The sequence below is a fragment of the Neoarius graeffei genome, chromosome 1, assembly GCF_027579695.1.
Source record: "Neoarius graeffei isolate fNeoGra1 chromosome 1, fNeoGra1.pri, whole genome shotgun sequence".
NCBI lineage: Eukaryota > Metazoa > Chordata > Actinopteri > Siluriformes > Ariidae > Neoarius > Neoarius graeffei.
Window position 1 is genome coordinate 51694951 of NC_083569.1, and position 25641 is coordinate 51720591.

A 25641-nucleotide genomic window follows, 5' to 3' on the forward strand; every position below is an offset into this window, starting at 1 on the left:
GGTGGTGTAGTGGTTAGCGCTGTCGCCTCACAGCAAGAAGGTCCTGGGTTCGAGCCCCGGGGCCGGCGAGGGCCTTTCTGTGTGGAGTTTGCATGTTCTCCCCGTGTCCGCGTGGGTTTCCTCCGGGTGCTCCGGTTTCCCCCACAGTCCAAAGACATGCAGGTTAGGTTAACTGGTGACTCTAAATTGACCGTAGGTGTGAATGTGAGTGTGAATGGTTGTCTGTGTCTATGTGTCAGCCCTGTGATGACCTGGCGACTTGTCCAGGGTGTACCCCGCCTTTCGCCCGTAGTCAGCTGGGATAGGCTCCAGCTTGCCTGCGACCCTGTAGAAGGATAAAGCGGCTAGAGATAATGACATGAGATGTTCTTGCGTTTCCTTCTAGGAGCCATGAACTTTCGCACTGTTCCCTGAGTAACGTCGCCTCTGCGCGCGCGCGCATGTGTTCCTGAGCGCTGCGGAGACGCGCAGACAGACAGCTTCCTCTGGATCAAACCGCAGCGCGCGCGCTATGTCTGTTTCTTTACGCTTAACGCTCTTTATTTGACTTGTCTTGTAGCCAGAGAGTTTCCTGGATGCATCTGTGGGATTTAATGGCTGTCATGTTTATTTACTGAAGAGTGTTTATTTCACTGCTATCATGGATACTATCGGAGTTTCATTTCTAGACCCGCTGGAGGACTATGAGATCATTCAGAGGATCGGAAGTGGCACATACGGGGATGTGTTTAAGGTGAGAGACACACCTCACAGGATCAGGCATATTCTAACCTGCCCAAACATGGGAATCTACGGGGTCCCTAAAGCCCAGAAAGGTGATGTTTATACCTTGTGCGCACAAGACAAAACACCTTTCTCGACTTTAGAATGGAAACTGCACAGCACAACATGAAACTCTTATCTTTTTCTCTCCATCCTTTCCAAGAAGACATGGAGATGCTTGTTTATATGTACTGACACATCCATCTCAACTCACCTTGTCTCATTTCAGGTTGTGTATTTTCCCATTTCCCTACTCAGTGTCACTGCAGTGGGACACTAGTACATCTTTTGCACCATTTCACCAGGTTCATTACTCATTCATCTCATCTCATTATCTCTAGCCGCTTTATCCTGTTCTACAGGGTCGCAGGCAAGCTGGAGCCTATCCCAGCTGACTACGGGCGAAAGGCGGGGTACACCCTGGACAAGTCGCCAGGTCATCGCAGGCCTGACACATACTGTAGAACCACACACAACCATTCACACCTACGGTCAATTTAGAGCCACCAATTAACTTAACCTAACCTGCATGTCTTTGGGGAAACCCACACAGACATAGAGAGGCCCCCGTCAGCCACTGGGATTGAACCTAGAACCTTCTTGCTGTGAGGCGACAGCGCTAACCACTACACCACCGTGCCGCCCAGGTTCATTACTAGTCAGCTTTTTCTGTTTGCGACTAAACAATGCATTCTGAGCATTTCAGGTGAAGTCGACTAACCACGCACTCAAACATTCAAACACGAGGAAATGATTCTGTGTAGAAGACAGCCTTATGTTGGTCATAATGTAAGGTATGCAGGTGTGGCCTTGACGTTCCGTGAGGGGTTTCATGCCCTGTTTTTACTGTTTTGTAGTGAACAAAAAGAGAACACGTGTCTTTGAAGGAACCCAAACTGTCACGGTTATGCACAGCCTCTGCCATAATAGAGTGGGCGAGCAAAGAACCCTTTGGTATTTCTCACAATAGACAAAGAAGTCTTTTGACACAAATGGCTCTTCAAAATGAAAGGAAAATCCTTGAAGGTTATGAACACTTGACAACTTTTGAAAGCAGCAGAATACTTTTGGATTGCTGATCAATGTGGCTACTTCCTGGCCAAGCCATTGTCCTAACTATTTCATGTTCTGCTGTAGGATCATTTCAGGCCACATTTCAGGCCACCAGGAAAAACAACAGGAAGACAGCTCAGCTTAGTTCCAGGTTTTGTCCAGGGATGCTTGTTTTGCTGTGTTCATCAGTGACGGAATGAGAACACGGTGGCTATTTTTGTTAATACACACTTCATTGTGAGGTGTGTTGGAGGTGAAAGTAAATATTAAAGAGCTAAGGCAGAGATTTGTTGGCTATAATTATTTTTCTGGCTGCTTCACCTGTAAATTCAAGTGGAAGTTAGAGACTAATAGTAAATAAAGCTACTTCTCGGAAACTGAACATCTGGTATTATTCTCGCCACATTCACTGGATATGAGCAATCACATGCTCTGATTGGCTACTTTATTACTAGGCTATTAGCTCATATACTGTGAGTAGAGAAAAATAAAATGGTGGAACGTGTTGCTTTACCAGTCAAGGATGAAATAACTCTACCAGAAAACAAACCACAAAAAAATAAAAAAGCAACAAAATACGGAGTAAAAGTATTTGATGGTAAGAACATATCTTTTAAATTTTTTTTCACGGTCCGGTTTCCATCAAATCGTGTGCTCTGATAGGCTCATGAGCGGTCCGGAATCCTACAATCCGGACCCCAGTTACGGATCTTTGGCAACTCGCTCATTCACAACAACAAATGTAGCAATTTTTTGTCAACATTTATTTTCGCATTTCTCATTATAGTAGCATTAAATTTACAGCATGGATAGCGATAACGACAGTGTTCACAGCGAAAGCAAGTTTTACTACCCTGATGAAGACAAAATTAAAGAAAACATTTCAGGAGAAAGCCAAAAACGAGCTTGTAGCAGGTTTGTTCTAAATATGGTTTCCCTTTCGGGCGCTCTCATTTTCTGTTAGAATTTGGTAAAGAAAAAATAAATATATAACCAGCTTAAGGTCGGTCCGTATCGTGAAATACCGTGACCTTGGCCTTGAAAATACTGACCTCGGGCCAGAGGCCTTGGTCAGTATTTTCAAGACCTTGGTCACGGTATTTCACGATATGGACCTCCCAGCTGGTAAATAATATATATACTTATTTTTTTCGTGGTCCGGTTTCCATCAAATCCTGCGCTCTGATTGGCTGGCGAGCAGGTCCGTGTCCCAGTTACGGACCCCAGTTATGGACCTCTGGCGACTTGCTCGTTCACAACAGCAACAAACATAGTAGCATTTTTTTGTCAACATTTATCTTTTTTATAAGATTTATTTATAAGATTATCAAAAATCTTATAAATTTTTGCCAGCATTTCTCAGGAGAATAGCATTAATTTTACAGCATGGATAGCGATAACGACAGTCTTCACAGCGAAAGCGAGTTTTACTACCCTGAGGAAGAAGAAATAAAAGAAAACATTTCAGGAGAAAGCTAAAAACCTCTAACTGTTGCTAACGCTGAGCAAAAACATGGCTGAATCCTGAATGACTCCTATTTGTATAAATAGGGGACTACATAGGCGGCAAAATGTAGGTTTTTTTTTTTTCCTGCCATGGAAGTGCACTTGTATGCCAAGGAGGAAGCCATTTGCATCACAGCCGTGAATGAGGATTCAAAATGGCGGCTCGGCTCGGTTTTTCCCTTTCGGGCGCTCTTGTTTTCTGTTAGAATTTGGTAAAGAAAAAAAAAGGTCGGTCCGTATGGTGAAATACCGTGACCTCGGCCTTGAATACTGACCTCAGCCCAGAGGGCCTCGCTCAGTACTTTCAAGACCTCGGTCATGGTATTTCACGATATGGACCTCCCAGCTGGTAAATAATATATACTTATTTTTTTCGTGGTCTGGTTTCCATCAAATCCTGCGCTCCGATTGGCTGGCGAGCAGGTCCGTGTCCTACGATACGGACCCCAGTTATGGACCTCTGGCGACTTGCTCGTTCACAACAGCAACAAACATAGTAGCATTTTTTTGTCAACATTTATCTTTTTTATAAGATTTATTTATAAGATTATCAAAAATCTTATAAATTTTTGCCACCATTTCTCATGAGAATAGTATTAATTTTACAGCATGGATAGCGATAACGACAGTCTTCACAGCGAAAGCGAGTTTTACTACCCTGAGGAAGAAGAAATAAAAGAAAACATTTCAGGAGAAAGCTAAAAACCTCTAACTGTTGCTAACGCCGAGCAAAAACATGGCTGAATCCTGAATGACTCCTATTTGTATAAATAGGGGACTACATAGGTGGCAAAATGTAGTTTTTTTTTTCCTGCCATGGAAGTGCACTTGTATACCGAGGAGGAAGCCATTTGCATTACAGCCGTGAATGAGGATTCAAAATGGCGGCTCGGCTCGGTTTTCCCTTTCAGGCACTCTCGTTTTTGTTAGAATTTGGTAAAGAAAAAAATAAATATATTATTTACCAGCTTAAGGTCGGTCCGTATGGTGAAATACCGTGACCTCGGCCCAGAGGGCCTCGCTCAGTACTTTCAAAACCTCGGTCACGGTATTTCACGATACGGACCTCCCAGCCGGTAAATAACATATATTTATTTTTCAGTAATTATTATGATAGCATTTTCACAAATTGCTACTGTCATTTTGCCAGTTTGTTTACATTCTAAGCAGAAATGAGTTTGTCGGACATTTTGTATAGTTTGTATTTACTGAATTTGCAAAAAATAAAAATGCTCTGTTTCTCAAAATCTAGTGAATGTGGATAGAATAAAATAGTTATTCCACTCAATCTCGTCATACATGGCATATAGCCAACTCGATGCTACGCTCCTTGTTGGCTATCAGCTCATGTATGACTCGATTCCGTGGAATAACTCTTAAATATTTTAATAAGATCTGTGGAGAGTCTGAATTACTCCAGCCACAGAAACAACTCCTCGGAGGCGAGTTAAATTTAATCTGTGCACAATCATATCCAGTCATACAGGTTTGGACCAAAGTAAAGTAATGAATTAAAACACCAAGGAGGAAAACACTGAGACGAGTGACTAAGGCTCATATGTGGATACTTTAAAATACCCCTTAGCGTATATCTCATCTCCTCTCATTATCTCTAGCCGCTTTATCCTTCTACAGGGTCGCAGGCAAGCTGGAGCCTATCCCAGCTGACTACGGGCGAAAGGCGGGGTACACCCTGGACAAGTCGCCAGGTCATCACAGGGCAGACACATAGACACAGACAACCATTCACACTCACATTCACACCTACGGTCAATTTAGAGTCACCAGTTAACCTAACCTGCATGTCTTTGGACTGTGGGGGAAACCGGAGCACCCGGAGGAAACCCACGCGGACACGGGGAGAACATGCAAACTCCACACAGAAGGGCCCTCGCCGGCCCCGGGGCTCGAACCCAGGACCTTCTTGCTGTGAGGCGACAGCGCTAACCACTACACCACCGTGCCACCCCCCTTAGCGTATATTATAAACCAAAATTTAAGGTAAACAAGTTAGCTAGCTTAGTGCAGATGGAATTTGTTTAAACTTAGGATATCAGCCGAAGAGTAACAACGACAAATCCAGATTCATACAAATGTTCATATCACACAAACAAATTCCTCAGTGTCGGGGTGGGAAGAAATCATTTTAACATTAAAGGATATGGACATTAAAATTCTTTGCTAACGTTAGAGGATCTAGCACTTGTCAAGTTTAGCTTTTAGCTTCTTGTTCTTCATGTATGAAGCTGGTTTAAAAATGTATCCTGCTTTAAAAATGATTCATATATAATTTGGGAACGTCTTGCTTTCCTTGTTCAGTGAGTTAATACGAGTTGAATCAGTGTTCTAAAGGCTACTGTGCCACAACTGCAAGTTGTTAGTCATTGTGCCAGTATTGTTTATGAAATTTATAACGTAAGATGGTGTACTCAGTCCTCATTTAGATACTGAACGCAGGCACCATGCAGTGACACTGGGAGATTATTCATGAGATATTTGCTAGGAGAGCTGACTCTGTGCCTGACGAAAATATTACCAAAGTAAACGCATGCGCTACAGTGTTTAAGTGAGCACAATGTGCTGCAACGATGAGCACAGAATGTATATGAATTTTGAGTTTTATTTTCTTCTAGGCAAGGAACATCAAGACCTCAAAAATGGCTGCTATTAAAATTATTAAGCTGGACCCGGGTAAGTAAATAATATTACCGTAACAACCAACTCTTTGACTTGCAAAGATGTATATGCACTTTTTCTAACTTCATAACCTCAGCCATGCAGTTATTTCTGCTTTGTTATTGATGGCCATGCTGCTACTTTGTTTAGCTTTCGTTTGACCTACATACACTAGCAATTCACTGGTGCCAAGACCGTTGTAGGATACATTGTTTTAGAGCTTACAATGTCTCTTTTCATAAGTTTTATTAGGCAAGGAGTGAGATTACAGAACGACAATATAACATGTTGTGCCCCTTTCAGGAGATGACATCACATCTATTCAGCAGGAGATCACCACAATGAAGGAGTGCAAGCACAAGAATATTGTGGCCTATTATGGCAGCTACCACAGGTAGAGTTATGCAGGCCTGATGCTTCTGGTATTTCCCAGCAGATGTCTGTAGGCTAAACACATTACTCACCAGACAACATTGTATTCTCTGATCACATCCACACATGTAAAGTAGTTAGGGGAGAGCGGGGAGACTTGGGACAAGTTTTCAGCTTTTGTAGATTGCGTGAAATTTTTTGCAGGTAGCGTCACATTCATACTGCATTAGAGAGTATTTACTATACCCTTTTACCACAACGTTAGTTTCTCAGCTTGTCACGTATACTGGCCTTCAGGCTTCACTTACTGTGTCATTATTTTTTGCAGGGAAACATGAGACACTGAGGAACAAAAATAAAATGCCTAGGCCGACTTGTTTAACTTTGATTTATTATCAGAACTTGCAACATATGAACACACAAACAGAAAAATGTCAGTTTATCCAAAACCTGACTCGACAAAACAGTTCCACTTTCAAGAAGGAATGAAATACGCTTCATTCTCATGCAGGTACACGCCCACATTTTTAACAAACATTTTAAATAATTTTATATTTGTAAACCACAAGACAAAAAAACCCTAACACGAACTGTCCCAACTCTCCACATCTCAGCCCTTTTGAAAAACAAATCCTTAACTGTTTTCCCCCAGAATTTAAGGTGGTGTTTACATTAGACCGTATCCGTCTCGTTTTCGTCGCGGATGCACTGTCCGTTCACATTAAAACGCCGGGAAACGACTCCACAGGCGGAACAACTTGAATCCGCCAGGGCTCACGTATTCAATCCATTACGTATCTGATCCGGTGCTGTGTAAACATTGAGGAACGAGGATACGCTGTGCTGAGCTCTAGCTGACGTCGTCATTGGACAACGTCACTGTGACCTCCACCTTCCTGATTCGCTGGCGTTGGTCATGCCACGTTGGTCATGTGACGCGACTGCTGAAAAACGGCGCGGACTTTCACTTCCTGCTATTTGTCCCGAATCACTGCTTGTGCGCTTCACTCGCGCGCTCTGTGAGCTGCGCAGGGCCGGAGTGCGCACCCTCCAGAGGGCACTCGCTGTTCAGGGCGGAGTGATTTGGAGCGCAGGATGCCTGTGGAGCCGAGCGTATCCGTGTATTGGCGTTGCTGTGTGCACGCGAATCGTTTTAAAAACGTTAATCTGATGATCCGCTGATACGGTCTAATGTAAACACCACCTAAGTTTAAAGGTGCCATTCCACCAAAAACGTTTAATACTGGCTCTTTTTGAAATACCATAGTTCACTCCGAGTTGCATATGCATGCTGCATGTGAAAATGTAATTCTACTCCCATTCCCTGTATTAGCTTATGAAAGAAAATAGTCGGAAAAACGAGCGAATCAGAAAAAGCCCTACGAACTTGCGTAAGTTCGAAAATTAGTAGTCATGGCCTCGCCCACCTTGGCTTGCGACCGCCCACGGGAAGAAAGTTTGGATTTAAGCGCGAGGAGAGATAGCAGAGGCCATCTCGTCAGTAGCTAACGAAGAGGACCTAACAGCAAGTTGAAAACATGGCTGAACAAGTTCGTGCCTGTGTTATTTGTGGCAGTAAGACATCAACGTTGCATTTCTTGCCCAAGATAGAAGAGGTGAAGAAGAAATGGTTGGAATTTATCTTTGGAGCACCACCAGAGCACCACCAGCGAAGTATAATGCAACGTTAGTACTGTGTTCTGATCATTTCAACCACAGTGACTTTTCAAACTTCGGTGCCTTCAGTAGGGCTGTGCGATATGGGAAAAAATGAATATCCCGATACATTTTCTCCATTTCACAATATACGATATATATCTCGATATATTTAAATCTCCTCTAAAGGACCCCATGAAATCTAACTTTTACTCTTTACTGTTTTCACTACAATCCCTGCAGATTAAATAACATTCTTGGTTAACTTTACAAGTGGTTTTCAACAACACATTTTAAATTTTCATGTTGGTGATTAATCACAATTGAATTGAAATAAGACTATTTTTATTCAACAAAGATGTGGCACAAACTGCAAAAACAATCTTGAAAATTGCAACAAAGGGGCAACACAATACAGAGCTGCTCAGAGCTCAAACCAATAAAGTGCAAGCTCAACACTGAGAAAGACATTTAGCCTAAATAAGAAAAGTGCTCATTCATTAAATTATTTTAAAAAATAGCTCTCCAAGCTATTAACCTGACTACTGAGAACCACTGGAACATTCACAGTAGAGAGAGAGATTGAGGGAGAGAAGAGAGAGATCTGCAAAACATCATTTTTCTCTTTGCACACTTTTGAAATGAATGTTTTCTGGCTCTGCCTCTCAGATGTGTATAATTCCGGTATCGCCTTCTCTGTAAAATGTCTGCGACCAGGCAACTCATGTTTGGGATCGAGTGTGTTTAGTAATTTTTGGAAGCCTGGTTTTTCCACTATACTAACTGGGATCATGTCTTCGGCAATGACGTTAGTGATCGCATCCGTTATAGCGCTCCATCTCTGACTCGGTTTCTCATATGGGGGGGCTTTGGAGAACGAGGCCGCTATGGTCGTTTGTTTAGCTTGTGGGGGTTTTTAGCTTGTGGGCAAGTAGTTCGGAGTTTAAGAGACTCTGCATACTGTACCGGGTGAGTTTCAGGTGATGGAACATATTTGTAGTGCTGCTGCCTTTCGTGATGACAGGGTTGGGTTTTTTTGCACACTTTACAAACTGGCATTTGCTGTTCTACGTCCTCCTCGCGATATCCAAAAAATGCCAGTTGACTGACCCCTTACTAGTTCTTTTAGGAAGTAATTTGTCGCTGAAATTGCCAGAGCTTACACGGTAGCCTATGCAACACCAGCGATTGCACGAACTGAGTCAGCGCTGTAAACCGGCACCAGGAAATCTTCCCGCCGGCAGTGTTGCCAGATACTGCTTACGTTTTCCAGCTCAAAATATGTTCAAAACCCGCCAAAATGCACTTAAAACCGCTCAATCTGGCAACACAACCGAAACTAGAAAATCTTCCCGGAAGTTCCTTTCAGCACCGAGATGTCGCCCGGGATTGGTTGGCGAGTGCGTGAGGTTATTGTTTTCTTTACCCTTAGGCAGCCTCTCACGTTACCGCCTGAGGGACAGAGAGAAAACCAGCGGGAAAGGTTTTAAACAAACACGAAACAAACGCAAGTCGGAAGATGACCATAAAATACTCGATAGTTACGATATAATAATTTTATGTATCGCGCACAGAATTTCCGCGATATATCGAGTATATTCGATATATCGCACAGCCCTAGCCTTCAGTAGTGGTTTTGCTTCGAGGTTGTTTTTAATACTTGGATCTGTACCGTCAAGATGATCAACCACCAGCTCACAAGCTGTAAGTAAAACATGAACTTTTTGTTCGAAGGTTTTTGTTACAAAATAGCATGTTCATATTCTCCACGTTAGCATGCATGACATGGTCACAAGCTAGGCAGGGATGAGAGTTTTCTGCTTTTCGGCGGATTTCCGTTTTTTCTGAGTAAAAAACGAGCTTTTTATATTATGCCAAATCCGTTGGGAATTTTTTTATTATTAATTTCGGGGGGTTGGGGTATGTTCCTTCATGCTGTTCAAACTTTATTAACTCCAACGATGTTTACACATTATTTGTAAGTCGCCATCTGTAGTCTCGTTTAAATCTCATTGAATGTGATGTAAAATTCGTGTTATCTACATTGTTACTGGTCAAAACATCGATGTCGAGACCATAATAGCCAATCAAAACAGTTTTTACAAAGACACCCACATCCGCTTGTTCTGACCCACTGGAGGTAGCGTCACAGTGCTGTTAGCCAATCAGAGGTAACACGTTTACATGTCATGAATATTAATGAATAAGAGCTGAAATCCTGTTGTTCTCCCGCCACCCACTCCTCCACCAAACTAGAACAGCCTGAAACAGGAGAACCACAGCATTTTTTTCACCAAAACCGGCTCACAGGGCATTCATTCATACTAGAGACCACCGCACAATTAATGAAAAAACGATGCAATGAGACCTTTAATTAATAATACTATATTTAGGCTACATACTTTAATTCAGAAGAAGAAACCTTTATTTGTCACATGCACACTTTCAAGCACAGTGAAATTCATCCTCTGCATTTAAACCATCTGAATCAGTGAACACACACATGCACGCACCCAGAGCAGCGGGTGGCCACACCAGAGCACCCGGGGAGCAGTCAGGGGTCAGGTACCTTGCTCAAGGGCACCTCAGCGCAAGGCCGCCCCACATCAACCTAACCTGCATGTCTTTGGACTGTGGGGGAAACCGGAGCACCTGGAGGAAACCCATGCAGACATGGGGAGAACATGCAAACTCCACACAGAAAGGCTCTCACCGGCCGCTGGGTTCGAACCCGGAACCTTCTTGCTGTGAGGCAACCGTGCTAACCACTACACCACCCACGGTCAGGATTTGTCAGGATTCCTAACAAATCCTGAATTCACCAGCAGACATTACACCATAGAATGGAGGTGAACTGCAAAGTGGGTAATATAAGTTTTGATTGACTAAAATATTGAACTGAACAAACCTTACTGCAGTGTCCAGCTTCGTGGCTCCAAAGGAAGTAGGTTACTCTAAGGGGCAACATCTAACTTCTGATGGAATCTAAAACCTAATCGGTTGAAATTAATTTATAGCAATACAAACTGTCCCAAGTCTTCCCGCTCTCCCCTACCTAGGCAGTAACTCACTTAAACATTTTGTCAGCACAAGTCTAAACAGCGCTGCAATTGAGATCTCCTCATATTAATGACCACTCCTGCATTCTTTGTGTGTCTGTGCGTGTTTACCCTTGTGGGGATATTTTGCTGGAACCCTACAGAAACTGTAATTTGTTACAGCAGCATGTATGTAAAGGCATGTCTCTATATATAGCTGTATAGGTAAAACACACACACATAATATGGCTAAAAGTATTTGGACACGTGACCATCATATCCGTATGTGTTTTTGTTTTTTTCTCAAACTGTTGCCATAAAATTAGATTTCCCTTCACTGGAACTAAGAGGCTCAAACCCATTCCAGCCTGATAATACCCGTGTGCACAAAGTGAGCTCCATAAACACATGGTTTATCCAAGTTGATGTAGAAGAAATCAAATGTCCTGCACAGAGCCCTGACCTCAACCCAAATGAACACCTTTAGGATGAATCAGAACAACAACTTCATGCCAGGCCTCTTTGTCCAACATCAGTGCCTGACCTCTTGTGCTGCTGTAGCTGAATGGGTACATCCCCACAACCATGGTCCAAAAGCTAGTGGAAATTCTTCTCAGAAGAACAGAGGCTATTATAATATTAATACCCATAGTTTGGGAATGGGATATTCAATACTCGGGTGTCCACATACTTTTCATTATATAGTGTAGGTTAAACAACAGTCGCAGAATTGCTTGTAAATATGTGATCTTATTATTGCATTTACAGAACCAAAAAGTCATCAGTTTGGATACAACTTCAAATTTAATGTTTTTTAAATGTATTTTTATTAATTAAAAGACTCTTCATGTCTTAAAGTAGTGATGGATGTTGTTTCTTTTTACTTAGTTGAGCGGTTCTTGACATAATATGGATTACTACAGTTGTGGAATAGGGCTATTTACTGTATTGTTATTATTTACTGTTTACTATTTGATCTCAAATGCATTAAGAAGGCAAGAAATTGCACTAATTAACTTTTGATGAGGCACAACTGTTAATTGAAAAGCATTCTAGGTGACTACATCATGAAGCTGGTTAAGATAATGCTAATAGTGTGCAAAGAGTCATCAAGGTAAACGCTGGCTACTTTGAAAAATCTAAAATATGAACAACTTTTGTTTTTAACACTTTTTTTTGTTGTTCAACACATAATTCCATGTATTATATGGAAACGAGTGTTTTACTGGGAAATATGCCATTCATATTTTTCATAAGTGCTATATCCGGGACATGGAGAACCAAAACCGTGACACAAATCTCTGTATGTCACTCGTGAGGAAATCGATGAATTGTTTGATAAATTTTGGTACTTTTTGCTTGTGAAGGTGTCTATATAATAAAGAGAAAATCACACATTGGCTTGAAGATATGAAGTTTATCTTCTCGTGTTGAAAAACTCATATTTTTCATCTGAAATACATTGTGGATCAGAGTGAAATATTTCCCGATATTTCACTCCAATGACGTCACTCCCAGTGTTTTCCCACTGACTAGAAATGCGTTGCCAAAATGGTGAACAGACTCAAAATTAAAATTCTTTTAATTACCTTGCATATTTTTTTTTGTGTGTGGATGTGTCTATATAGTATAAAGAACATTACACTGTGGTGCAAAGATATGAAGTTTATCTACTTGTGTTGAAAATATTTTCAGTCATTCGCTTCACTCACTCGTGAAATATATTCACTACTCAAAGATAAATTTCATATCTTCATGCACCTGTCTAATATCCTCTATATATGCTCCATATGTTATTTCATAGTTTTGATGTCTTCAGTATTGTTCTACAATGTAGAAAATGGTCATAATACAGAAAAAGCTATGAATGGGTAGGTGTGTCCAAACTTTTGACTGACTGGTACTGTATAAATGATTACTTCTAAGGCAAAAATAGTCACATACGTCTGTTTGTGGGCGGCACGGTGGTGTAGTGGTTAGCGCTGTCGCCTCACAGCAAGAAGGTCCGGGTTCGAGCCCCGGGGCCGGCGAGGGCCTTTCTGTGTGGAGTTTGCATGTTCTCCCCGTGTCCGCGTGGGTTTCCTCCGGGTGCTCCGGTTTCCCCCACAGTCCAAAGACATGCAGGTTAGGTTAACTGGTGACTCTAAATTGACCGTAGGTGTGAATGTGAGTGTGAATGGTTGTCTGTGTCTATGTGTCAGCCCTGTGATGACCTGGCGACTTGTCCAGGGTGTACCCCGCCTTTCGCCCATAGTCAGCTGGGATAGGCTCCAGCTTGCCTGCGGCCCTGTAGAAGGATAAAGCGGCTAGAGATGATGAGATGAGATGAGACGTCTGTTTGTTCCTCAGAAACACAAAGCTGTGGATCTGTATGGAGTACTGTGGAGGAGGGTCATTGCAAGACATCTACCATGGTAAGCTCTGGTTGTTATAAACCTCTCAAATTCTCAACCACATTTTATTAAGAGTTAGTTGTATTCCTTCTCCACAGTGACTGGGCCCCTAAAGGAGAAACAGATTGCGTATATCTGTAGAGAAACTTTGCAGGTGAGATGTTTTCTTTATTGTATACCTTGCCCAGGTAATTATGAGAAAATGTTGCTTGCAGTTATGGGAAAATCATCTCGCCTTTCCCCCGATAACATATCACTATGGTGCTCTAGACTACACATGACTTTAGTCTGTGTATGTTCTTGTCAGATGTTGAGAAATATTTCTACATTTAGTGCTTGTCTAATAAGGGTTTTGCCCTTGCCTGTAGTTACTGGCATCGCTCTGCTTGTATAATGTTGTAACTAAGTGTAAGTTTCTTCTCGTTGTCACTTGCAGGGTTTAAATCATCTCCACGAAACTGGCAAAATTCATCGTGATATTAAGGTACAGAATTTTTTGTTTTAATTATCCGGTGATCAATTTCAATGGCTTTCTTTTTTTTAATAATATGTTTATAGGCTTTTGAGGAGCTTTTGAGATACTTGAGTTAAGATGAACATGACATCCCTGAGATATGGACGGAGGACGTTATAGAGAATAAAATTAAAATGCTTTCGATGAGCATCTCAATAGAATTTCAGCAAACCTGTTTGGGTGTCTCATACTTCGAATGGTTTTGGTAGACACTTGTTATACGGTAGTGCTTGAAAGTTTGTGAACCCTTTAGAATTTTCTACATTTCTCCATAAATGTGACCTAAAACATCATCAGATTTTCACACAAGTCCTAAAAGTAGATCAAGAGAACCCAGTTAAACAAATGAGACAAAAATATTTTACTTGGTCATTTATTTATTGAGTAACATGATCCAGTATTACATATCTGTGAGTGGCAAAAGTATGTGAACCTCTAGGATTAGCAGTTAATTTGAAGGTGAAATTAGAGTCAAGTGTTTTCAATCAGTTGGATGACAATCAGGTGTGAGTGGGCACCCTGTTTTATTTAAAGAACAGGGATCTATCAAAGTCTGATCTTCACAACACATGTTTGTGGAAGTGTATCATGGCATGAACAAAGAAGATTTCTGAGGACCTCAGAAAAAGCGTTGTTGATGCTCATCAGGCTGGACAAGGTTACAAAACCATCTCTAAAGAGTTTGGACTCCACCAATCCACAGACAGACAGATTGTGTACAAATGGAGGAAATTCAAGACCATTGTTACCCTCCCCAGGAGTGGTCGACCAACAAAGATCACTCCAAGAGCAAGGTGTGTAATAGTCGGTGAGGTCACAAAGGACCCCAGGGTAACTTCTAAGCAACTGAAGGCCTCTCTCACATTGGCTAATGTTCATGAGTCCACCATCAGGAGAACACTGAACAACAGTGGTGTGCATGGCAGAGTTGCAAGGATAAAGCCACTGCTCTCCAAAAAGAACATTGCTGCTCGTCTGCAGTTTGTTAAAGATCATGTGGACAAGTCAGAAGGCTATTGGAAAAATGTTTTGTGGATGGATGAGACCAAAATAGAACTTTATGGTTAAAATGAGAAGCGTTATGTTTGGAGAAAGGAAAACACTGCATTCCAGCATAAGAACCTTATCCCATCTGTGAAACATGGTGGTGGTAGTATCATGGTTTGGGCCTGTTTTGCTGCATCTGGGCCAGAACGGCTTGCCATCGTTGATGGAACAATGAATTCTGAATTACACCAGCGAATTCTAAAGGAAAATGTCAGGACATCTGTCCATTAACTGAATCTCAAGAGAAGGTGGGTCATGCACCAAGACAACGACCCTAAGCACACAAGTTATTCTACCAAAGGATGGTTAAAGAAGAATAAAGTTAATGTTTTGGAATGGCCAAGTCAAAGTCCTGACCTTAATCCAGTCGAAATGTTGTGGAAGGACCTGAAGTGAGCAGTTCATGTGAGGAAACCCACCAACATCCCAGAGTTGGAGCTGTTCTGTACGGAGGAATGGGCTAACATTCCTCCAAGCCGGTGTGCAGGACTGATCAACAGTTACCGGAAACGTTTAGTTGCAGTTATTGCTGCACAAGGGGGTCACACCAGATACTGAAAGCAAAGGTTCACATACTTTTGCCACTCACAGATATGTAATATTGGGTCATTTTCCTCAATAAATAAATGACTAAGTATAATATTTTTGTCTCATTTGTTTAACTGGGTTCTCTTTATCTACTTCTAGGACTTTTGTGAAAATCTGATGATATTTTAGGTCATATCCATCCATCCATCCATTATCTGCAGCCGCTTTATCCTGTTCTACAGGGGCTGGAGCCTATCCCAGCTGACTATGGGCGAGAGGCGGGTTACACCCTGGACAAATCTCCAGGTCATCGCAGGGCTAACACATAAACACAGACAACCATTCACTCTCGCATTCATACCTACGGTCAATTTAGAGCCACCAGTTAACCTAACCTGCATGTCTTTGGACTGTGGGGGAAACCGGAGCACCCGGAGGAAACCCACGCGGACACGGGGAGAACATGCAAACTCCACACAGAAAGACCCTTGCCAGCCGCTGGGTTCGAACCCAGGACGTTCTTGCTGTGAGGTGACAGTGCTAACCACTACACCACCGTGCCGCCCGTTTTAGGTCATATTTATGCAGAAATATAGAAAATTCTAAAGGGTTCATATACTTTCAAGCACCACTGTAGCTACAGCTATAGAATCCTATTATACTGTAGATACACAGTTAACAAATACTTTCGCTTATTTGTCAAACTTGCATTACACAATTGCTATTTGCAGTCCCTGTTGAGTACACCAGATATCAATAATAACCTTTTAATAAGCTTATTTGGTTTTTAGAACTATATATAAATATAGAGTAAAGCACAATCTTGCAGACGCTAGTCAAAGCTGATCAACAAAAATGTTGCATTAAAGCACAATATTGCTTTGTTTTTTAAAGTAATACAGGCTTAACAGTGTACAGTATAACACATCCTCGTGGTATATTGTTGAATGAATAAATGTCCTCTGAACAACTTTGAATATCGAAAGATAATTAATCAGATAAGCCTGTTTTTATGCAGGGTGCCAACATACTTCTTACTGAGCGAGGAGATGTCAAACTGGGTCAGTAGGAATTTGTTGTGCCTTCGTGCCACATCCACACACACCTTGTCATTTATAAACCTCTACATTGCTTTGATAAGACATTCCTATAGGTTTCTTCTTTGAATGATCTCTTTCTGTTTCCATCTGTCTTTCTGTGCTCTGCCCTCTATCTCTGTCCTTGCAGCTGATTTTGGGGTTGCTGCAGAAATCAATGCTACTGCAGCCAAGAGGAAATCTTTTATTGGAACTCCCTACTGGTGAGCCATCTGCACAATGATCAGGACCATCAGTACCCTTCAACACATTCCCAATTTATCTCACTGCAGTAGGTCCTGTGCAGCACCAGTGGTGACTAATACTTCATGATAGATTAAATTTTTTTTTCAATCTCTGTTTGGGCACGGTGGTGTAGTGGTTAGCGCTGTCGCCTCACAGCAAGAAGGTCCTGGGTTCGAGCCCCGGGGCCGGCGAGGGCCTTTCTGTGTGGAGTTTGCATGTTCTCCCCGTGTCCGTGTGGGTTTCCTCCGGGTGCTCCGGTTTCCCCCACAGTCCAAAGACATGCAGGTTAGGTTAACTGGTGACTCTAAATTGACCGTAGGTGTGAATGTGAGTGTGAATGGTTGTCTGTGTCTATGTGTCAGCCCTGCGATGACCTGGTGACTTGTCCAGGGTGTACCCCGCCTTTCGCCCGTAGTCAGCTGGGATAGGCTCCAGCTTGCCTGCGACCCTGTAGAAGGATAAAGCGGCTAGAGATAATGAGATGAGAAATCTCTGTTTGTTTTATGGTGGGACTTTAGGTTTTGCTTTAATTAACCACTTAACTGATTAACTTAACAATTCTGTTCATTGTAAAATGTATCTGCTTATACAAGGATGGCCCCTGAGGTTGCAGCTGTGGAGAAGAAAGGTGGCTATAACCATTTGTGCGACATTTGGGCAGTAGGCATCACGGCCATTGAGCTGGCAGAGCTGCAGCCACCCATGTTTGATCTTCATCCCATGAAGTAAGAATTATTTAGGTACATACAGCACTCGTGTAGCATTTTCATATGCACTTATGTAAAACCCATTGTGATTATAAGAGTAATTGTTGATAACAGCAACAATGGTTTGTCCCAGAGCTCTGATGTTGATGTCCAAGAGCAGCTTTCAGCCTCCTAAACTGAAAGACAAGGCAAAATGGTAAAATCATGTCTAAAATCCCAGCTTTTGAGAGATAATAAGGATCGTCATTTGCCTCTACAGTGTAATATTAAGCAGTTTAATATGCATTACAGTTTAATTTATTTCATTTCTGATGGAGTGCTTTTTATATACTCTCACTTGATAGGTCTGCAGGGTTTCATAGCTTTGTGAAGATGTGTTTGACAAAGAATCCTCGTAAGAGGCCTACAACAGAAACGCTTTTACAGGTTAAAAAGAATTATGGTTTGTCATATTTTCATATATGTGCTGTAATAATGTATGTGTGTACTAATGTTTTTATGAATACATTTGTCTCTTCTTAGCATTCCTTTGTTACACAGCTACTGACCAGAAACCTAGTCATCGAGCTGCTGGACATGGCCAACAACCCAGATCTCCACCAGACACCCAGCATCGAGGACAGTGATCATGATGTAAGTTAGGCCTTTTTTTAAAGGTTCTGACTGCAAAGTTGAATTCTGGGCAAAAATGTTCTATTTCTATATCTGTACACACCGTGTATCCTATGTGTAAATGTTTTGCCAAGATAAAAAGCGTCCCGCATTTCATGTTTCTGGAAATCACCGAAACAAGTGAGCAACAATATCATGTGACCACCATGGGGCGTATTTGACCTACTTTTAACCAAAACAAGTCGGCATGGGCAAGCATGGCAGACTCCGCTCCCCGCCAACGCAAAGCCAGCGGAAAAGTAAAGGAAAGCCTGTCTAGTGAGTGCGACTGCAAGATAGAGCAACATTAGATGGCATGTCATTTTTCTGGACAGATAACTAAATCATTCTAGCTACTGCTTAGCTACCTTAGCCTTAGAATGCGTGAACTTGACTCTATAGTAGCGAGTATGGAGTTATACACCTAATGTTTTGATCTCACAGAGATAACACAAAAGCAGGAACAGAGAAAATATATATATTCATGTTTTGTTTCATGGATCTATTCGCGAATGTCAACCACAAATTACATATCTGCTACTCAAAACTTTCCGAGGTCGATGCAGAGTCACGATGTTTTCCACATGTCTCCATCCTGGCGTGATGCAGTTCTATGGTTATGCTAATTAGTTCAAGCTCCTCATGTTCACCTGTTTCCATGGGGCCATGCTGTTTACCTCAAGAGGGAGGATATTCGGTTCCAAAACATTAAAGTGACCCTCAGCACATCAAAATGATCACATCTCGTCCGCATGATATTGTTCTTGCGGGACACAGGGAAAGGCCATGCACAATTTAAAAAAATAATAATAATTCAGACTTTGCAGTCAGTACCTTTTAACGTATTTTTTTTCTTTTTAAACCACAGATTTAAGCTCTGCTTTGAAAAGATGTCAGTAATAATTGTGTTTATTACATGTGGGTGTATGTGGTGGACATTCAATCACAGGCTAACGATGCTACCCCAGATAAGATCCAGTCCAAGGGAAAATGTTCACCAGTGGAGAGAAGTCTTTCTGAGGAACAGTGTGAGTATAAAAATGCTATTTCCATTATACACCTCACATTTTTCCCCTCTGACATATGCATGGTGATGTAACCAAAAATCAGAAGACACTGGCAAAAAAAGCCGCAGACAAAAGCCATTTCAAATAATTTTGTAATTGAATTTAATATAATAAATCATAGGTGGCACGGTGGTGTAGTGGTTAGCGCTGTCGCCTCACAGCAAGAAGGTCCGGGTTCGAGCCCCGTGGCCGGCGAGGGCCTTTCTGTGCGGAGTTTGCATGTTCTCCCCGTGTCCGCGTGGGTTTCCTCCGGGTGCTCCGGTTTCCCCCACAGTCCAAAGACATGCAGGTTAGGTTAACTGGTGACTCTAAATTGACCGTAGGTGTGAATGTGAGTGTGAATGGTTGTCTGTGTCTATGTGTCGGCCCTGTGATGACCTGGCGACTTGTCCAGGGTGTACCCCGCCTTTTGCCCGTAGTCAGCTGGGATAGGCTCCAGCTTGCCTGCGACCCTGTAGAACAGGATAAAGCGGCTACAGATAATGAGATGAGATGAGAGATAATAAATCATGCACTTAATGTCCAGGGACATGAACTGAAAGGTGGAAAGGGTCAGTTTGATTTCAGAAAGTCTTTAAGATGTAGTTGGTGCAGGTGACACAACCTTCAGATAAAGAACTGGAGCACATAATAGCCATAAAGCTATAAAAAGGGATAGTAAATTTATATAGTGCATATGTAGAGGAATGATTAAGAAATACTGTAGCATGTGTGTGAATAACACAGACTGTAATGTTGACACGTTTCGTGTCCTGAGAAAAGAACAGAAAAGATGTTTATTCCAGTTACATTGGATGTCATTGGATCAATCAGTAATGTTCAGGTGTAGCATATTTTTTGCGGAACCAAGAATTCTTGGTTAAAATGTATTTGTGATCTATTTTATAAAATTGTATAATTCTGTCTTGTCTTTTCAAACATGGGCTTGATTATTCACAGGGAAGTATTTGTTTGTGTAAATTAAAAAGTACATTAATTGTTGCATAAATAATCACAGTAGCTTTAAAAAAAAAAATCTCCAGTGTGGAAACTGCACAAGTTTTTCCTGATGTCATAGCTTTTTAAAAAGTTTTATTAGAATGTAGTATAATTAAAATTGTAGGTTTGAATTCATATTTTGTAATCGCTTTTGTTTATTGATGGAGTTATTTATTGACTGATTTTGGACTTCTGTTATTATTATTATTATTATTATTATTATTATTATTAATAAAGTAACAGGTTTTCTCAGTATAGAGAAATGTTTTGGAATTCTTTGTGGTAGTCATGCACTGGCGACAGATGTGATAGATTAGATTGGAGAAACCCAAGTCCAGACACAGTTCTGAGATCAGTAACTATATTAGTATGACTTGCTTCACTCAACACATTTGCACACACACACACACACACACACACACACACACACACACACACACACACACACACTGTAGTTCTAATGTATGGCTGTGATACAAAGGGGCCATTAATGCAAGCAGGCAATGGTGAGGTCAGTGGGCAGAGAACCCATAGAGCTGGCACTGTTTTAGACACGCCTATGGCATGTCCTCTGCTGATGACGTACCCACACATACACACACCTACGTTTGAGTAGAGCCATGTGAAATAGGACCCAGTCAAAAAGTGTGGGGGTGTGATGACGTTTTGGCTACATGGGCACTGAGGTACTATTGTCACATGTCCGATCAGTAAGATTACAACATTCAAATGGGCTGGCAGGCTAACTAAACACACAGTGAAACTGTTCTGTAGTATAGATGGTAATGGTTGGAAGCACACACAACAAGACAGAGAAAAGATTTTGTTATGAAATGGCAAAATATAATGCCTTTCATACAGGGGCGGTTCTAGCCATTTTGGGGCCCTAGGCGAAATACAGACATGGGGCCCTCAAAAGTCAGTCTTGAAACACACATACAGAATAATGGTCATCCCTACTTGGCAGTGCAGCTGCATTCTTTTTGCTTTGTGCCCTTTTTTTTCGTTTAGTCCAACCACTCTCATAACTGCGCTTCATCTTGTTTACAGTTCCCTCTGCTTTGGTTTGAATTTCTGTCGCGCACCTGTCTGCATCGTCAGATCATGGACTAGTCCAATGTAAAACAACCAGGGTGTGTGTGTGTGTGCTGGGACAAATACTATATACACATGAATTCGATATTCTGATGCTATTTTGGTGTGTTTTTCCATTTATATCGTTGACTACTTAATATCAGAGACAAATTAAGATTACATATATATTGTTTGGTGTTTACCGTGACGGGGCTGACTGTTAGGGGCCCCCAAATTTTGGGGGCCCTAGGCAACCGCCTTGGTTTGCCTAATGGTAAGTCCGCCCCTGCTTTCATAAGTATTCATCCTCTTAAATTTTGTCGTGTTACAACCCGGAAGTGAAATGGACTTTAAGATTATATGTCATAAATCTACACAAAATATACCGTAATCCTCCATCCATGCATTGTCTATACCACTTCTCTGTCAGGCTTATGGGTGAGCGGGAGCCAATCCCAGCTGACTTTGGGCAAGAGGTGGGGTACACCCTGGCCAGGTTGCCAATCTATCACTGGTCTAACACAGAGATGAACAACCATTCGCAATCGCATTCATACCTATGGACAATTTAGAATAGCCAGTTGACCCTAATCTACATCTCTTTGGACTGTAAGAGGAAACCAGAGCACCAGGAAACCCATGCAGGCACGAGGAGAACATGCCTTTTTGCTGTGAGGTGACGGTGCTAACAACTGCACCACCGTCCTGCCCTTACACCATAATCAATCAATATAGTTTACAAAAAACAAAACAAAACCACAATTTCATTTAGCTGATGAAATGAAACCCCGTCTGTGTGCAGTTCGTGTCACATGATCTCCTGGAAGTTCCTGAAAGATCCCAAAGAGAACGTGCCTAAAGAAATAGCATCACGAAGACCAAGCAGCATATCAAAATAAGCACAGGATAAAGTTCTGGAAAATTGTAGATGTATATCACACAGAGCACCATTGAATCCATTAGTTTAAAAAATATGGTACAAGTGAGACCTTGCTAAGCGAACTAGCCATTAAAAGTCACCAGGCATTAGTCAGGGAAGCAACCATGAGGCCTTTCAGCATGATGCTACCAACACCTTGCTTCACTTAGGGGATAATGTTCTCAGGGTGATTTAGCAGTATTTGGTTTCCACCAAACAGCACACTGTACCAAGGTCAAAAGATTCGACTTTGGTCTGATCGTGTTACAGGCTTCAATTACAGATTGTAACACAAATACAGAAAGGTTCAAGGAGGTGAATACTTATGCAAGACACCAGATAGACGACCTTTAAATACAGCTAATAATATAACTAACTCAAACATATCTTTTCTGCCATTCCTTTTAATCCTAGTTGATCAGATCAAATTTGCACCTCTGAGGAGGAAAGAGACAGATCCTTATCCAGATCTGGTGAGTTTGACCTTTATGGGATTTTTTTTTTTTTTTTAATTTAAACTTGCAATTCCAGTGTGAAACAATGAATGTGTGTGTTTATAGGTTGGGTGGTGGTGGTGATGATGATAGTTTCTTCATATAATTTTCATTTGGCTTAATGATGAAGATATAGTAATGATTTCAAGATAATTGGAATATATTTCTCTCAGGATTCATGTGATGACTGGAGCATTTCGGGTGATGAAACGGAGTCTCCGTAAGAACATTTTAAATTAAAGGAATAACACAAACTGATTTCATGGTTCATATGTGACAGGAACACATGCACAAACCTGATCACATTAACGTATATGAAAGTGAATGGACAGTGGAAATGTGGTTAGATTTTGTTTGACTTGTACAAATGAAAGCTAGGTTACTATAACGTCTGTAATGTTTTCATTCAAAAAGAGTTGAGCGAATTGTTACACCTTTGAAAGTGTGAGGCCCTGTTTACCGGTATCCATAACCTTCAACAATTATCAAGACAAAGAAAGATGGTCTCGGATGACAGCTGGGCACATTCTGTTACATATGAACCATCACCAAATTGTTCTGATTGTTAGCTACGACCTAAGCAGAGCATTAAACTTTAAATATTTCATTCCAAAATCCTAAATATAAACATAATACTTGGTGGTTTTGCAGGAGTCTCTTGGAATGTGTGGAAGAGGAGCTGCAGCAGAGGTAGGAAGTAGCTCAAGGTTGCCATCTTATGCATCTGAAATTTAGTGCAGCCATAAAAATTAAGTTCTTTCTAATTTGGTCACCACTTACATGTATGTGTCACGGTTGGAAATTAACTTTTTTTTTTTAAACTCCACCTCCCACTCCAAAATCTACCAGCCACTTTTTTTTTTAACCAGCCACTTTCTTGTTTTAACTTAGTGTGTAAATGCATGTGAGAAATAACAGTAAGAGCTACAATATTCAAGAATGATTATTGCTGCAACACTAGCCTTGCCTGCATGACCTAAGGTAAAACCATAGTTAGCCTCCTATGCTCAAGTGCCACAGTGAATCTGAGTCACTGAGCTCTGTATAAAATTTGGAGAGCTCATAGGCTCGTTAGAGTGACGCCATCTGGCTGCCATCTTACCACTCGCATCGCATGGCTTATGTATTAAACCGTCATATCTGATCAAACTTCATCTCTCTAGCCGCTTTATCCTGTTCTACAGGGTTGCAGGCAAGCTGGAGCCTATCCCAGCTGACTACGGGCAAAAGGCGGGGTACACCCTGGACAAGTCACCAGGTCATCACAGGGCTGACACATAGACACAGACAACCATTCACACTCACATTCACACCTACGGTCAATTTAGAGTCACCAGTTAACCTAACCTGCATGTCTTTGGAATGTGGAGGAAACCGGAGCACCCGGAAGAAACCCACGCGGACACGGGGAGAACATACAAACTCCGCACAGAAAGGCCCTCGAACCCGGACCTTCTTGCTGTGAGGCGACAGCGCTAACCACTACACCACCGTGCCGCCCCCGATTAAACTTGCCCCAAGAAAAGTATCTCCTGACTTTCCCCCCTTTCATTACCTCCTCTTATTTTCTCAACTTTACCCACACTCCTTACATATCTTTATCATGCTCCCCTTCACTGTTATTGTTTTTCCCTTTTCCAGTTCAGTCTCTGATAATTTTTTGAACAGCTCTTTTACCGCTATAATTATTTCAACGGAGATTATTTCAGTTTTTCTCTTATACAGTCTATCTTTCTCTTTTGTAAAGTTCTTCTTCCTTTCTATCTATCTATCTATCTATCTATCTATCTATCTATCTATCTATCTATCTATTATTCCAACACACAGGCTGTACAGTACTTCCTTTCTATTTCAGACAGTTATTGGAACAGGATTATTTTCTCATGTTATTTGCCATTTTCACTTCATTCTCACAGTCATGTCTTAACAGTATTTATTAGTCGCATAATTCACTGTCACAATATTCATGCAGCTTGTGACCAATATGACCAATAAATACTGTTAAGACATGACTGTGAGAATGAAGTGAAAATGGCAAATAACATGAGAAAATAATCCTGTTTCAATAACTGTCCGAAATAGAAAGGAAGTACTGTACAGCCTTTATGTCGGTGTAAGAATAATTGATTGATTGATTGAAAGGAAAAAGAAATATATGAAAGAGAAAGATGCACTGCATAAGATAAAAACTGAAATAACCTCCATTTACATAATTATAGTAGTAAAAGAGCGGTTCAAAAAAATGATCCGAGACTGAACTGGAAAAGGGAAAAAAACAATAACAGTGAAGGGGCACTGTAAAGATGTATAAGGAATGTGGGTAAATTGCAGAAAATAAAAGGAAGTAATAAAAGGTGGGAGGGGGGGGTCAGGAGATACTTTTCTTGGGGCAAATTTGATCAGATACGATGATTTAACACACAAGCCAAATACGCAATATAGGAGTGGTAAGATGGCGGCCAGATGGCTTCACTTGTCTCTATAGTGGGGAATAGGCTATGAGCTCTCCAGATTTTATATAGAGCTCAGTGATCTGTGTCTTCTTGTTTCACTCGGACATGTTAATGAGGAGACTGTTTCCTTGCTAAAGTGTCCGAGTGGAACACACAGACTCGTGATTCAATCTGTGTTGTGGAATGTCACAAATACCTCTGTTACAATTGCATTATTTCTTTGTATAGGCTACTTTTATTTAGCCACCACTGTGGATGACAGGTTGAGCAAAATCATCCGCACCCATATATATATATATATATATATATATATATATATATATATATATATATATATATATATATATAATGTATGTGTGTGTGTATATGTATGTGTGTGTGTGTCTGTGTATATATATGTGTGTGTGTGTGTGTGTGTGTGTGTGTGTGTG

The 25641-nt window shown here is 41.3% G+C and overlaps 1 protein-coding gene across 1 annotated transcript in view; it reads left to right on the top strand.

Moving 5' to 3' along the window:
* Positions 1-367: 367 nt before the first annotated feature.
* Positions 368-25641, top strand: part of map4k2 (mitogen-activated protein kinase kinase kinase kinase 2) — a 53681-nt gene continuing 28407 nt past the window's right edge. The window contains exons 1-16 of the mRNA XM_060934011.1: positions 368-733; positions 5955-6012; positions 6301-6391; positions 13413-13477; positions 13555-13610; positions 13893-13940; positions 16564-16606; positions 16773-16845; positions 17461-17592; positions 17708-17770; positions 17919-18000; positions 18097-18207; positions 19175-19253; positions 22678-22736; positions 22931-22977; positions 23409-23447. Coding sequence (XP_060789994.1) covers positions 641-733; positions 5955-6012; positions 6301-6391; positions 13413-13477; positions 13555-13610; positions 13893-13940; positions 16564-16606; positions 16773-16845; positions 17461-17592; positions 17708-17770; positions 17919-18000; positions 18097-18207; positions 19175-19253; positions 22678-22736; positions 22931-22977; positions 23409-23447 — 1139 coding nt within the window. The 5' untranslated portion in view covers positions 368-640. The remainder of the gene's footprint in view (positions 734-5954; positions 6013-6300; positions 6392-13412; positions 13478-13554; positions 13611-13892; positions 13941-16563; positions 16607-16772; positions 16846-17460; positions 17593-17707; positions 17771-17918; positions 18001-18096; positions 18208-19174; positions 19254-22677; positions 22737-22930; positions 22978-23408; positions 23448-25641) is intronic.